The sequence below is a fragment of the Ceratotherium simum genome, chromosome 19, assembly GCF_057802395.1.
Source record: "Ceratotherium simum simum isolate JZ-2026a chromosome 19, ASM5780239v1, whole genome shotgun sequence".
Taxonomy (NCBI): domain Eukaryota; kingdom Metazoa; phylum Chordata; class Mammalia; order Perissodactyla; family Rhinocerotidae; genus Ceratotherium; species Ceratotherium simum.
In genome coordinates this window covers 43,648,311-43,663,234 of record NC_141918.1, presented here as the reverse complement: position 1 = coordinate 43,663,234, position 14,924 = coordinate 43,648,311, and the positions used below count along the sequence as shown (strand labels likewise).

Genomic DNA, 14,924 nt, shown 5'->3' with positions numbered 1-14,924 from the left:
ATCATTTCCACCAGGGTTCACCTTACTGATTACTCACTAACTCCGTTATATATGTGTTCTCAAATCTTTTTATCTTGGCTTCAAACAAATGCTCCATGTTTCTTTCCAGAGCCTATTAAGGGGAAAGAAGTGAAGGTTCCAGCTTCCCTAAAGGACAAAGGTAATATTCTATCATGAAATGGGAAAACACACTGATCTGCCTATTGCAACAAAGTAATACATCATTTCTTTTTCAGGGTCTCAAAATTATGACTTTCATATGCCCTCATATGTTTTTGAGCAAAGAAATAAAGAACTTATTTCTTATCGCAAAATTCTAAATTGTACTATGAAACAACTAAGGAAGGAGTAGCTATTTCAGAAATACTAGAAAAGCTTTTAAAAATGCATATGCTATTCTGAGTCCATGAGTCTGTAGTGGAAAATCTACATTTTATAAGTAGCCCAAGGTGAATCTTTTCAGGAATAGCTGTGGAGACCAAAGATTTAAGATGAAAATAATACTTAAAATTTCTCAGTGATAGCTTACCATTCTGTTATATTCAGATATAGTAAAATTCTAAACAAATTTTATACCTAGGAGCAACTTATGAGATAAACTATAGTCCAATACCCTCATCTTACAGATAAATAAAACCAAAATAGTCAAGAAACTTTTCACAGTTATTGTAATTTGCAGCAGAGTCATCAATAGAACTCCAATCTCCTAAATCAACCACTGTGCTCTCACTAATGCATCTTATTGTACCTCTGGCCTTCTCGTGATACTAGGCTCAGAGTAATGTGGGTTATGATATGCCATTCATCAGATTATATCCCCTGAAACATAAGTAAATGTGCTCAGTCTGATGTAATACATTTAGTTTTGAATTAATCCTGGTACATTCTACTGGCATGGGATCTTACTCAGAATTGTCTAATATTTGTTGCTGTCAAAATGAACACATTAGTGAACTAGTGAAACCATGAAATATACCTATTATATTGAATGTTAGAAATGGAACCTATTTCTACATTTACCCTAAAGAAAAGATCTGTGTGAACTATAGACCAATGTACAGGGGCTTAGTGGTAAAAATTCCAACTTATTGGCATTGTTTTATTAAAAAGAAACAGACTTTTTATGAATTTGTATAAGTGTATGTTGGAGTTTGGAGAAACATGAGAGAGCAACGGGAGGAGAAAGCTGACAGGAGAATCAGTCAGAGAAGTGAAGGATGCATGGAGAGTCCCCATTAGTCAGTGTAGCAATGTATAAAAACTATATCCTCAGGTCATAGTTTCCTAACTTGGCAATTCATTTTAAATCAAACAAAATTGTTATTTAATGAAGTACAAGAGTACAACATGATTTTTTTCTGAGCTCACATAGATACTTGACTTTTTAAAAAGGGAACATGGACTCCAAAACTATTAAGGCATTTATGTTTCACTTTAGAAATGTAGTATCGTATCTAAAACTTTATTTTTATCATCATCAATGATAGTAGTTATTTTGGTGCTATACACAATTTTATATTATTCTGGTATAATATGTAAATTAAGATATTTTGCCTTGCAAGAAGATTCTTGCATGTTATATTCAATGTCCAATAGGCAGAAAATGTTCCTGTATTATATTATTTAAGGGACGAATTAATTGTGAAGACTAATGACATTCCTCTCAATTTACCTAAACACTAATTTATTTTAAAGAAACTCTAGATTTGTTTAACAGGATCTGACTCTTGATTGGAATGGATGTTTACATACCAATATAAACTGAAATGATTTGATGCCATTAAGTAATTTAGTCACACAATAATGTTATAATTTCTTTGCCAATCTAAGACAGAAATATCAAAAATAAGGAACAGACAGGAATATTATAAATATCCACATTTTGTATTAAGGAAATTCAGTTAAAAAGTTTTCCCATAAGAGAAATGCATATGTAATATACACATCAATGAAAAACACTTCAAATTTCCACTAAAAACACTTAGTGTTCATTTCAGTCTTCAATCACTGGAAATATCTACTTAAGAGTTAAGAGTTTCCTCCCTCTTCTTCCATCTTTCCAGGTATCCTCTTTCCATGACCCCAATCAGATGGTCAGTCTAGCACCAGCCACTTCATGGTCACAGATAATGGTGGCGGGGAAGGGAGCATTTTGGAAAAGATGCATTTTTTAAAGTTATATTCTCATTTTACTAACACTGATTTTTTACATTATTGCACCATTTTATTTCTAACTTTTAATGACAAGTATGTGTAAACAAGGGTTTTCATAAGAAGTCAATTAAATGCAATCAACAGAACTATTATTTTAAATATTGTTCTATTATTTCTTTTAGAAATTGAGGCTTCAAATAACTGCATGAGGATATTTAATTAGTCTTTTTTATTGTATCATTTAAAGTGACAATGATCTGTCTTAGTAATGTGCTAGAATATTAATGGTGATTTGAAATTTTATGAATTGAATTTCATCATTTTTTTTCCCCAAACAACCAAACATTGGTTGGACATTTTGACACAAAAATGTAATCATGATATGCACAGTGTCTTTCACTTTCACCTGTGAGAGGTGGTGTCACGTCAGGCTTTCTTTCCTTAAAGGGAGTCAGTGTCATCTCACATATATCGGAACAGTCAGAATTCAAACAAATCTTTACTAAAAGAGAAATCAACGTCAAAAGAAATTTTGTTAGGTTAAAAGTTTAACAAGTCTTCTTTTAGCAAATAGAGAAATTCTTAAAAATTTCATTGAAGGTCCACTAAAAAAGTGTCAGATATAATGATATTATGCACACTTAAATGGGTAAGTTCACAAATATGTGTAAATTAAATAACACACTCTTGAAAAACCCAATGAGTCAAAGAAGAAATCAAAAGGGAAGTTAGTTAGAAAATTTCCTTAGACAAATGAAAACAAAAACACGGTATACCAAAACATGGGACACAGCAAAAACAGTACTAAGAGGGAGGTTATAGTAATAAACACTTACATTAGAAAAGAACAACCTAACTTTACCCGTCAAGGAATTAGAAAAAGAAAAAATTAAGCCCAAAGTTAGCAGAAGGAAGGAAATAATAAAGATTAGAGGAGAAATAAATGAAATAGAGAATAGAAAAATCAACAAAACCAAGTTTTTTTTTTTAAATCAACAAAATTGATGAAACTTTGGCTAGATTAAGAAAAAAAGGAGTGAAGAGTCAAATAAATAAAATCAAGATTGAAAGAGGAGACATTACAACAGAAATAAAAAGAATCTCAAGAGACTACTATGAACAATTATACGCCACAGATTGGATAACCTAGAAGAAACACATAAGTCCTTAGAAACATACAATCTATCATACAACTGAATAATGAAGCAATATGAAATCTGAACAGATCAGTAATAGTAAGGAGATGGAATCAGTAATCAAAAACCTCCAAAGAAAGAAAAGTCCAGGACCAGATGGTTTCATAGGTGAATTCTACAGAAAAATTAATGCCAACTCTTCTCAAACTCTTTCAAAAAACTGAAGAAGAGGGAATACTTCCAAACTCATTTTATGAGGCCCTTATTACCCTGACACCAAAACCAGGCAAAGACACTAAAAGAAAAGAAAACTACAGACCAATATCCCTAGTAAGCATAGATGCAAATCCTCAACAAAATAGTAGATAACTGAATTCAACAGCACATTAAAAGGACCATATACCATGACCAAGTGACATTTATCTCTGGGAGATGCAAATATGGTTCACCATAGGAACATCAATCGATGTGATACCCCAGATTAGTAAAAGGAAGGATAAAAATCACATGATCATCTCAAAAGATGCAGAATAAGCATTGACAAAATTCAACACTTTCGTAATAAAAACTCTCAAAAAGCTAGAAATAGAGGAAATTATCTCAACATAATAAAAGCCATACATGATAACATCATGTTCAACAGTGAAAAACTAAAAGCTTTTCATCTAAGATCAAGAACAGGGCAGGGCTGCCACTTTCACCACTTCTACTCAACAGACTACAGGAAGTCCTAGCCAGAGAAATTAGGCAAGAAAAAAGTATAAAAGTCATCCAAATTGAAAAGGAAAAAGTAAAATTATCACTGTTTGCAGATGACATGATCTTACATGTAGAAAATCTTAATGACTCCACCAAAAAACTGTTAGAGGGGCCGGCCTGGTGGCGTAAGCGGTTAACGGCGCCGTGCTACACTGCGGCGGCCTGGGGTTCCCCGGATCGGATCCTGGGCGCACACCCACGCACCGCTCGGCAAGCCATGCTGTGGCGGCGTCCCATATAAAGTGGAGGAAGATGGGCACGGATGTTAGCTCCAGGCCAGTCTTCCTCAGCAAAAAAAGAGGAGGATTGGCAGATGTTAGCACAGGGCTGATCTTCCTCCCCACCCCCCCAAAAAAAAGTCTGTTAGAACTAATTAAGTAATTCAGTAAAGTTGCAGGATACAAAATCAACATCCAAAAATCAATTGCATTTCTAAACATTGACAATAAACAATCTGAAAAGAAAATTAAGAAAACAATTTTATGTACAATAGCATCATAAATAATAAAATGCTTAGGAATAAACTTAACTAGGGAGACAAAAGACGTGCACATTGAAAACTGCAAAACATTGGTGAAAGAGTTTAAAGAAGACACAAATACATAGAAAAACATCCTGTGTTAATGGATCAGAAGACTTAATATTGTTAAAATATCCATACTATCCAAAGAGATCTATAGATTCAACGCAACCCCATCAAAATTCCAATAGCTTTTATTGCAGAAAGAGAAAAACAATCATAAAATTCATAAGGAACAACAAAGGACCCTGGATAGCCAAAACAATACTGGCAGTACTGGTGTAAAGACAGATGATAACCAAACAGAATAGAGAGCCCAGAAATAAGCCTACATGTAGGGTTAACTGATCTTGGACAGAGGTGCCAAGACACAATGGGCAATCTCTTTAACAAATGGTATTGGGAAAACTTGAGTGTCCACATGCAAAAGAATGAAATTGGATCCCTATCTTACACTGTACACAAAAATCAACTCAAAATGGATTAATGACTTTAACATAAGGCCTGAAACTGTAAAATTCCTAGGAAAAAATCTTCATAACATTGGTCTCAGCAGTGATTTCTTGGATATGACACCAAAAGCACAGACTGCAAAAAGAAAAATTGACTTATGCAACTACATGAAAGTAAAAAGCCTCTGAGCAGCAAAGGAAATAATCATCAGAGTGAAAAGGCAACCTACGGCATGGGAAAAAAATGTTTGCAAACCACATATCCAAAATATATAAGGAACTCCTACAACTCAATAGCAAAATGACAATGGGTTAAAAAAATGGGCAAAGGATTTGAATAGACATTTCTCCAAAGAAGACATACAAATGGTCAATAAGCATGTGAAAAGATGCTCAACATCATTTATCATCAGGAAAATGCAAATCAAAACCACAATGAGACATCACCTTACACCTGTTAAGATGGTCGTTATAAAAATAATAGTAATAATAATAATAACAGCAAGGATTGGTGAGGATGTGGAGAAACTGGAACCCTTGCACTGTTGGAGGGAATGTAAAATGGTGCAGCCTCTGTGAAAACAGTATGGATGTTTCTCAAAAATTAAAAATAAAATTACCATATGATCCAGCAATCCCACTTCTGGGTATTTATCCAAAAGAATCGAAAGCAGGATCTTGAAGAGGTATTTGCACCCCCATGTTTACTCTTGCATTATTCACAAGAACCAAACGTGGAAGCAGTCTAAATGTCCATTGACAGATGAAGGGATAAAGAAAATATAGTATATACATACAATAGTATGTTACTGATTCTTAAAAAAAGAAGGAAATTTTGCATTATAGGACGACATGAATGAATCTTGAGGACACGTGCTAAGTGAAATAAGCCTGTCACAGAAGGGCAAACACTGCATGATGCCACTTGCATGAGGAATCTAAAATAGTCAAACTCATAGAAGCAGAAAGTAGAATGGTGGTTGCCAGGGGCTGGGGACAGGGGTAAATGGGGAGTTGCTGTTCAGTTGGCATAAAGTTTCTGTTATACAAGATGAAAAAGTTCTAGAGATCTGTTGTACAATATTGTGCTTATAGCTGACAATACTGCACGTCAAATAATTTTTAAGAGAGTAGGTCTTATGCGTTTTTTTCACCACAATAAAAAAAAGAAGATAAAAACAGCAACAAACAAACACATAGAGACAGAGATTAGATTAGTGGTTACCAGAGGGGAGGAGGGGAGGGAGGAAGGTGAAAGGGATGATTAGGAACATGTGTGTGGTGATGGATTGGAATTAGTATTTGGGTGGTGAACATGATATAATCAATGCAGAAATAGAACTATAATGATGTATGCCTGAAATTTATACAAACCAATGTTACAAACCAATGTTACTGCAATAAAAAATAAATTAAAAAAAAGGAGCAGTTAATCAATATTAGTCTTTTCAACTAAAAAAGTAAGGGGCCAGCCCAGTGGCATAGTGGTTAAGTTCACTCTCTCTGCTTTGGCAGCCCCGGGTGGACGGGTTTGAATCCCAGGCACGGACACACGCATTGCTCATCAAGCCATGTGTGGCTGCGCCCCACATATAAAATAGAGGAAGATGGGCATGGATGTTAGCTCAGGGCTAATATTCCTCACAAAAAAAAGAGATAAACTTGTCTATTTTGTATTAAATTATGCATTTACATATCCATAGTATATTCTTATTTGAATAAAAGTAGAGACATATTATAATTTATGTTCTTAAATCTGATTATGCACTAAAATCTCATATTGAGTTAAAATAAAAATTTTTGGTCAGATTCCTTGTCTAGAGGTTCTGATTCAGTAATTATGTGGTAGGACAAGGAATGGCTTTTTAAATTCTCATTTTCCAGGGGAAGTGGAAATACACAATTATGCTTTGATGCCTCATCTTTTCTCCAAATCCTTAGAATGAAAGAAAAAATGTAGATGGATGAATTAAAAAGACATAGGTAGTGCAAATGAAGGGGAAAAATACATATGGATGAAAAACAGAAAAGAAACACAAAACAGTGAGCTGGAATGAAGCTATGTGAGTGCTGGGCTCTGAATGTTTAAACAGCAGAGCTGACCAGGAGTTGTGCTCCCATAGCGTTGTGGCAATAAGTTGCATTACAATAAGTGGGAGATTTTAAGCCACTCTTACTGCAATTGGTCATGTGCTGAAGTGGTGATCCCATTCAAGAAAAGAAGCTGAAAAAAGTTGCTGCCAGAAGTTCTCTGGGGCTACAGTTTATGGAAAACTACACAAGGAATTTTCTCCAAGGAGAAATGGAGAATAGAGGAAATGGACTCGACCTCTCATCCAGGACCTGAGACAAGTCGCCTGCTGGATGGGCAACTTGTTCAAGAATATCCCTAAGTAACACTGAGGGGAAGGTGTCTCGAGTGACCAAAATAAAAACTCGACAAGAGGCCCAGTGTGAGAACGGGGTAAAGGAAAGGAACCACACAAGCACAATTCCAAGAAAAAAAAGAAAGAAAAACAGCAACAATACCAGTAATACAACTCTCAGGTTGAAATACAACTTCAAATTCTAAATCATACAAAAAAATTAATAAAATAGACATTCAGGTTGGAGTTGATGTTGGTTGGGGTCATGTGGTCATTGGGGGCAGGCTTTGCCATTTTTAACACATAGATTCCAAGTCTGCTTGTGCACTGGCATGCCAGTCAGCCTGGAAGAGAAAGGAATGTGTGGTCAGTGGCATGCATTACTCCCATTTCCACGCCACGGGGAGGATATAGATTCCTCGCACATGTTACTGCAAGGGATTTTGGGTGTAAGCAGGAAAGAGAATGGGTCCTGTTGGGGAGTTAGTGATTTCTGACATAATATGCATATGTAGATAAGTTTGAGGATGATTGTAAGAGCATGGAGAAAATATGTAATGATATAGAGTAGACTGATAAGATGGTTTACGGGAGAGGTGACAAGGAGAAAAAGAGGATCCAAACTTTAAAGGAAATGGATTTTTTTGACAAAATAAAGCATAATATATATGCATTTATATAATATAACACACGTGTGTTTATGTATAAAAAAGTTTTAAAATAAAATTTAGACCAGGAATTACATGGAGAAATTGACAAAAATCACAATAATATTGAGAGATTTTGAGACAACTTCATCAAAAAATGATAGATAAGCCGACAAATATTAGTCAGAATTTTTAAAGGATTAATGAAATCTACAAACTCTAGCAAGACTGGCCACACAGAAGAAAAAGAGAGAAAGAGAAAGAGGAGAGAGGGAAGGGGAGAGAGAGAGAGGCAGAGAAAGAGAGAGAATGATGAGACTGTAGATAAGAAATATTAGAAGGAAAAAGGAAATGCAGAACTTTACAGATAAAATAAAACATTTTAAATCATAGGTGGATATTATACTCAATTTCATATGAATAAGTTTAAAATTTAGAAGAAATAGGCAATTTCTAAAAATTTCTAAATGATGAAAATTTACTCAAAACATGGAAAATTTGAATGAACTAGTATTCCTTATTAGAATTTAATTCATAGTCAAATACTTTGTCCCCCCAAATGAAACTAAGTCATTTCCCAGGCAGCTTTTAATATCTTGGGATAATGGTTTTACCTATGATGATAATACAATCATGATAAACAAAATGGAAAGGGACATTTTTAAAAAAGGAAATCCCACTTAACAATATAAATGAAAAAGTCCCAAATGAAATACTAGTGTTTTGAGCATTTCATAAGACATCATGACTTGATTCACCTCAGCAATGCAAGGACTCAAAAAATCTATCAGTGATAATCCACCACAGTAAAACATTACAGGACAAATTTAAGCCATCTCCATAAATAAAAAGTGTTCAGTAAAATCCAATATTAATTCATTATAAATTTCTTAACAAACAAGATAATAAAAGAATTTTAGAGCTGAAAGCACAATTCTATCATCATAAGCATTTTCATAAAAACCAGGGATACACAAAAAATGTCATTCCAACTTTTAACATTGTATTATAGTAGCCAATGGGAAAGAGTATGAGAGTTGAAAAGGGACAATCAAGACTGTTGTATTTGTAGACGATTGATTATCTCCATAAAAATTCCAAGTTTACCTACAGACAAAATATTAGTATGAATAAGAAAGCTTAGCAAGATTCCTACAAGATCAACCTACAAAAATCAACAGCATTTCTAAACATTAGTGATGACTAATTAGAAGATCTATTTTCAATTTACAATAGAAACAAAATCTGTTAAGCTAGCAAAGAATAAATTTAACTAAAGATGTACAAGATTTTTATGCAGAAAATAATAAAACATTTTTGAAATCTATTTTAAAAGACCTTAGTCAATGAACATATGTTTCCTCTTTGTATCTAGAAGATATCATTCCCCTCTAAACTAATACATAAATTCCAATAAAAAACACCAATGGTTTTAAAGTGGAATATGATAAATTTTCAAAAATTTCTTTTGAAATGTAAAAGGATGAGAAAAATGTTTTTTTCAAAATAAATAGATGAAGACTTGCCTAACCAGATATAATTATTTATTATAGAATTGCTTTAATTAAATCGATATGTAATTAGCCCAGGTATAGGAAAACACACCGAGAAAGCATAATAGTGATTTCAGAAATGGGGCCTTGCATGTAGAAAAATACATTATATGACAAATATATCATTACAGTCATTAGGAAAATAAATGGGAAACCATGCCTGTTTCTCATGAAGGAAAAAAGTTTAGATTCCTTTCCCATTTTTTCTCAGATATTAACTTAAGATATCGTTAAGACTCTATGGTAAAAGATAAATTTTAAACACTTAGAAAAATAGAGGAGAATATATGTACATGTAATTTTTGGTTAGAGTAGGATTGAAGACACAAAGAAAACAAATCCAAAAAGGAAAGATAAACCACACACTGGGAAAATGTGTTGCAATGTATTTTATAAATAAAAGATTATATTTTTAAGCCTACAGATTAATATAAATAAAGCAAACACACTTGAAATGTAAATTTTTCAGTTTATATTTATTTTTAAAATAGCTGATTGAACAAACAATCAAATAATAAATTTATAATTACTGAAATGTTCGGGTGATAGTTGTGATTTTCGGTCTGAACTGACTAACGTAATTTATTTCCATGCTGTAATGAAAGTCAAACAACTGAGAGAGAAACAAAAGCTGAAATCTGTCTAAACTCTGGGAAGTTTTTTTAATAGGATATTTATATAAACCCCATATTAGGATGATGCATATAAAATAATTTTGTGTAACCTTGGCAAGAAGATTATTGTAGTCGGAATTCAACATTATGGACTTGATAATATTTTAGAAAGTAGTAATACAATTCAAAATTACTTCAACACATTGGAAGCCAGATTCAATAGAAATGAATGGAAGGAATTCAATTTAGGACAAAATCAAAATATATAGATTTAAGATGAAAATACTGTGCACAAAAGCAGCATACAATACTTTTGCTTTAAAGAAACTCTCAAAGTGGATACGAATAAAGAATTCAGCTCTAGAATTAAAAAAAATTATACTGCTAATAGTGACAATAATAATTTACATTATCATAGCTATTTACTCTTTATTTCAAACAATTTTGATTGATCCTCTTAGCCTTTTATGGTATATAGTCCATGTAATATTGGTTCCGTTTTAAAGTGTAACTTAACAAGATTATGGTGACAGATGAGCAAAGCAATATTTGTCTTGGTTATTTTAGTGGAAAATATCTACTAAAGTGCTTGTGGCTTAAGTAAACATGGAAAATATATATTTTTCTATATGCTTATTAGCCCTTCTGTGTTTTTAATTTTCTGATTTTTCTCCAACCCTTTCAATATCTCCTGTTGTGCTTTTTTTGTGTGTGTGTGAGGAGATCAGCCCTGTGCTAAACTCTGCCAATCCTCCTCTTTTTTTTGCTGAGGAAGACTGGCCCTGAGCTAACATCCGTGCCGATCTTCCTCCACTTTATATGGGACGCCGCCACAGCATGGCTTGCCAGGCAGTGTGTTGGTGCGCTCCCGGCATAGGAACCGGTGAACCCCGGGGCCGCATCGGAGCGTGGGCACCTAACTGCTTGCACCACCGGGCCGGCCCCACCTGTTGTGTTTTTTTATTAAGTGCAAAATGATTATCTTCATTTCAGAACATCATATTTGATTCCCAATACTCTTCTTCACACATAGATTCTTCTTTTGTAATAAGGTAGATACCTGGAGAGGCACATTAATGCTTTCCTTATAGTAGCTTTGTAATTACAAAGAATGACCACCAGGAAGTGAGAGATCCTGTGTGAATCTATTTTTGGAAGAATGTAAACTATTTTGTTCAAGCACAGCTTAGTGGAAGAACTGGTATATAGCAATTGTGTTAAATCTGGATTAGCTCTTTAGAAGGGCTGCTCCAAATACAATACATTGCCAGGAGATGTCTGTGCTTAAGGATTCCCACTTCCCATTAATCTTTCTGTAAAGACTGATTTTGTATCCACCTAAGACTTATTGCGTGTATATGATCAAAACAAAAGAAAGTAAACAGTAAGCACTACCCTGATTTTTCTCAGGCAAAGTCAGAAAGTTTTAGGTTGTCCATCCATCTCTTTCTTTGACTTCAGCTGCCATTTAACATGATTTAACATGATATCATGAAAAAAGCTGAAAACTCAGATTTTCTTTATTTTTATACTTATTTTCTAGATTAGAAATTAATAATCTTCAATTTTATATTTGCATGATGATACAGTTTTTAACTGCTTCTGCCTCATACAGTTTTGAAGGTAGCTTCATGTGACATCTAAAAATAAGTATCAGTCATTTAATTGGACATGAGAAAGTAAAAACTTCAGAAATTAAAATTGTTTAAACATCAAATCAAAGACATAAATCAAGAGATCAGCTACTTAACTCTAAATTTTTGCCTATAAAATTAAGGTGAACTCACAATTTTGCTGTCATATCTCTAATCATTCTTTTTATGAGGTTTATAGATCGTATTAAACAATCAAATACGCAGATTGAGTACAATGATATATATTTAGTATAATTAATAAGGTTACAGTTATAGCATTTAGAAAGTTTAACTGTACAGAAATCCATATTTTATCATTTAAATTAATTGAAATAACATTTCTTCAACAAAAAGCAAACTAGACAGTGAAAAGCGAACAAAGATCTTTACGTAAATAATAATTTTATTCTCCACAACTTTTATTGAATCAGAGATCACTATAGAAACAAGAAATTCTTGATGAATTTTCCAAGTCAACCTTTGTGATAGTCACTTTTATTACAATTTTAAAATTGATGTTTAATATGTTCAAGTCCCTAAAGTAGGTTTAATACTTAATATTTGTTGTTACTTTAGCAAACTCTTTCTCAGTAGCTGGTGCAGATTAATACTGAAAAAGAGTAAATTTAAAGAAGTGGCTCTGGGATAACCTCCCAAATAAGACTTCAAACATTTATTTTTTGCTAATACACTTTTCATCACTTCTCATAATGGAAAAAACAGTGGGGAAATACTTCAGACAACTTACTTTCATCTGCACTTTTCTTTTGTGCTTTTCCTCAACTAATGACTCCGAAATACTGCGCAAAACATTTATTGGGTCCCTACTATGTTTAGCAAACTGGTTGGATGGTTGGTTGCTTGGTACTGTTGTCAGGCACTGTGCTTGGTGCTGCAAATTCTAAATGATACAAGTCTCCAATTGCAGAATTAATTTAGAGGCAAACATACAAATAAAAAAAATAAAATCCAAATGAGGGGAACTCTTTCACAGTATATACACGTTATCAAATCCCCATGATGTTCACTTTAAATATCTTCCAATTTTATATGTCAGTTATACCTAAATAAAGCTGAAATAAAAATAAAATAAAATGAAGTCTAGTGGGGAATGAGTGAAATAAGAATTACGTATCCTGTGCTATAAAACTATAGAGAAAAATCAACTTTAAAACAGAGAATGCACATATCATGTTTAAAGAGAGATACACTGCAGTATGAAACTGTACAAAGTATAACATGCCTTTATGTATAGTCCTTCCCTTCAGAACACTTGCAGTTTTGTTTAAGAATCAAAGAACAGTATGTGCAATAGCAATGTATGGTACATAATGGTATGTAATTAAGGACAGAACAGTCAACTTAATAGCATGCAAAAACTACTCTATGGTATAAGGATGTCTTAAGATGTAGCCCATAGTCATTTTAGGAAGTCATTAGCGCTAGTCTAATGAACAAGGTAACGATGCCAGGTTTCTCATTAATCAATCTGTCACCATACTCTATGAATTCTATGAATTTTTAGTTACATAGGGGAATCTTATGTGTGGGTGTGTGTGTCTTTCCCACTTTGGGTACTTGAAAATCTGAGTAAAGTGATTTTAACAAATAAGGAGTTTGTTTTAGGCAACAAGGTGCCCAAGGGGAGGAAGACTAGGGTGCAAAACTGCTTAAGGATGTTGTCAGGAATCCAGGCTCCTCCTCCCTTCCAGATTTACCATCACTGGCTTACGTCTTTAGTCCTAAAGGTGGCAAGTTGGCTGTTGCCTTTCCAGGTATCTTGTATGTATCCTCTGCAGGAACAAGATGGAGATTCAAAACCATCTCCTCACAAGTCTTTGTCTATTTGGAAGGAAATCTCATCCCAGGAACTTCTACCCACATCTTTCCGGCCATAACTGTTTCACAGTGGCCATTCCAACTAGAAGAGGATTTGGGAATTCTTATATTTCATTTTCCAGCCTCTATATTTGAAGAAGGAAAGGGAAAAATGTGTGGCAATAGATGTTGAGTGAATCAGCCTACATTATCAGCCACAACAGGTAGTATAAGAATACAGTTTCTTTTTAAAATATAAGAACATTATGATAAGAGTCTCCTGTGAGTACCTCCAAGATTGTTCCGCAATATTTTTCTCACTTGAGAATGTATATTGATTTTTTTCATATTTGTACACAGAAAATACAATGGCAAGCCAAAAATTGGTTTTCAGACTTCAAAGAAGTCTAATAGAAAGTGAAGAATACTAAGGGAAAAAAATCACATAAATGAATACCTATAAAACTGAGAGAAATACTTTGACAGAAAGGAGCACAATACTGTGAATTATGCATAGAAGGATATGACTTAGGCTGGAGAATCAAGGAAAACTTCCTTGAGAAGCAACATTTGGTCTGAGGTCTGAGGTCTGATAAGTAGATATTTTAACCAGTGAAGAAATCAGGAATAGTAGAGGGCGAGGAGTGAGTGGATGTTTCAGCACATACAAATTCCTTGTGAAAGAGGGCAGTGTTGCAGATGTGTAGAAAGGGAGGGTGGCACAAGGCAAACATACAACTTGAGTAGAATCTTGTAGGCTGGGAGTAGATAAACTATATATCATGGGCTGAATCCGGAACATGAGATAAGAATTTTTATACATTTTTAAGTGGTTGAAAAAAAATAAAAAGAAGAGTAATATTTTGGGGTTCTCAAAACATACATGAAATTAAAATCTCAGTGTTTATAAATAATATTTTATTAGAACACAAATGCATTCTTCATTTATCTGCTGTCTTTGGTATTTATTGTGCCACAATGGCAGAGTTGAGTGGTTACAACAGAGATCAAATGGCCTGCAAAACTAGAACGTTTAGTATCTGGCACTTTACAGAAAAAGTTTGACAATCCCTGCTGTAAACCATGTTAAGGATTTTGGTATTTAGCTTAAGGGCAATGGACATCCATGAAAACATTTCATATATGTTTGAGTGTCTAGTGGGAGAGGGCTGCATTCTGTAATGACCACTACAGCAATGGGTCAGGGAAGGGCAGAATAGGATTCAACAAGACGGTTAAGAATATACTGATAGTATCTAAGTGAGTGATTA

At 33.8% G+C, this 14,924-nt stretch overlaps 1 protein-coding gene across 1 annotated transcript in view; it reads left to right on the top strand.

Annotated features, from left to right (window-relative positions):
- TRDN (triadin) overlaps nt 1-14,924 on the top strand; it is a 330,560-nt gene that overhangs the window by 235,800 nt on the left and 79,836 nt on the right. The window contains exon 23 of the mRNA XM_087443768.1: nt 110-160. Coding sequence (XP_087299894.1) covers nt 110-160 — 51 coding nt within the window. The remainder of the gene's footprint in view (nt 1-109; nt 161-14,924) is intronic.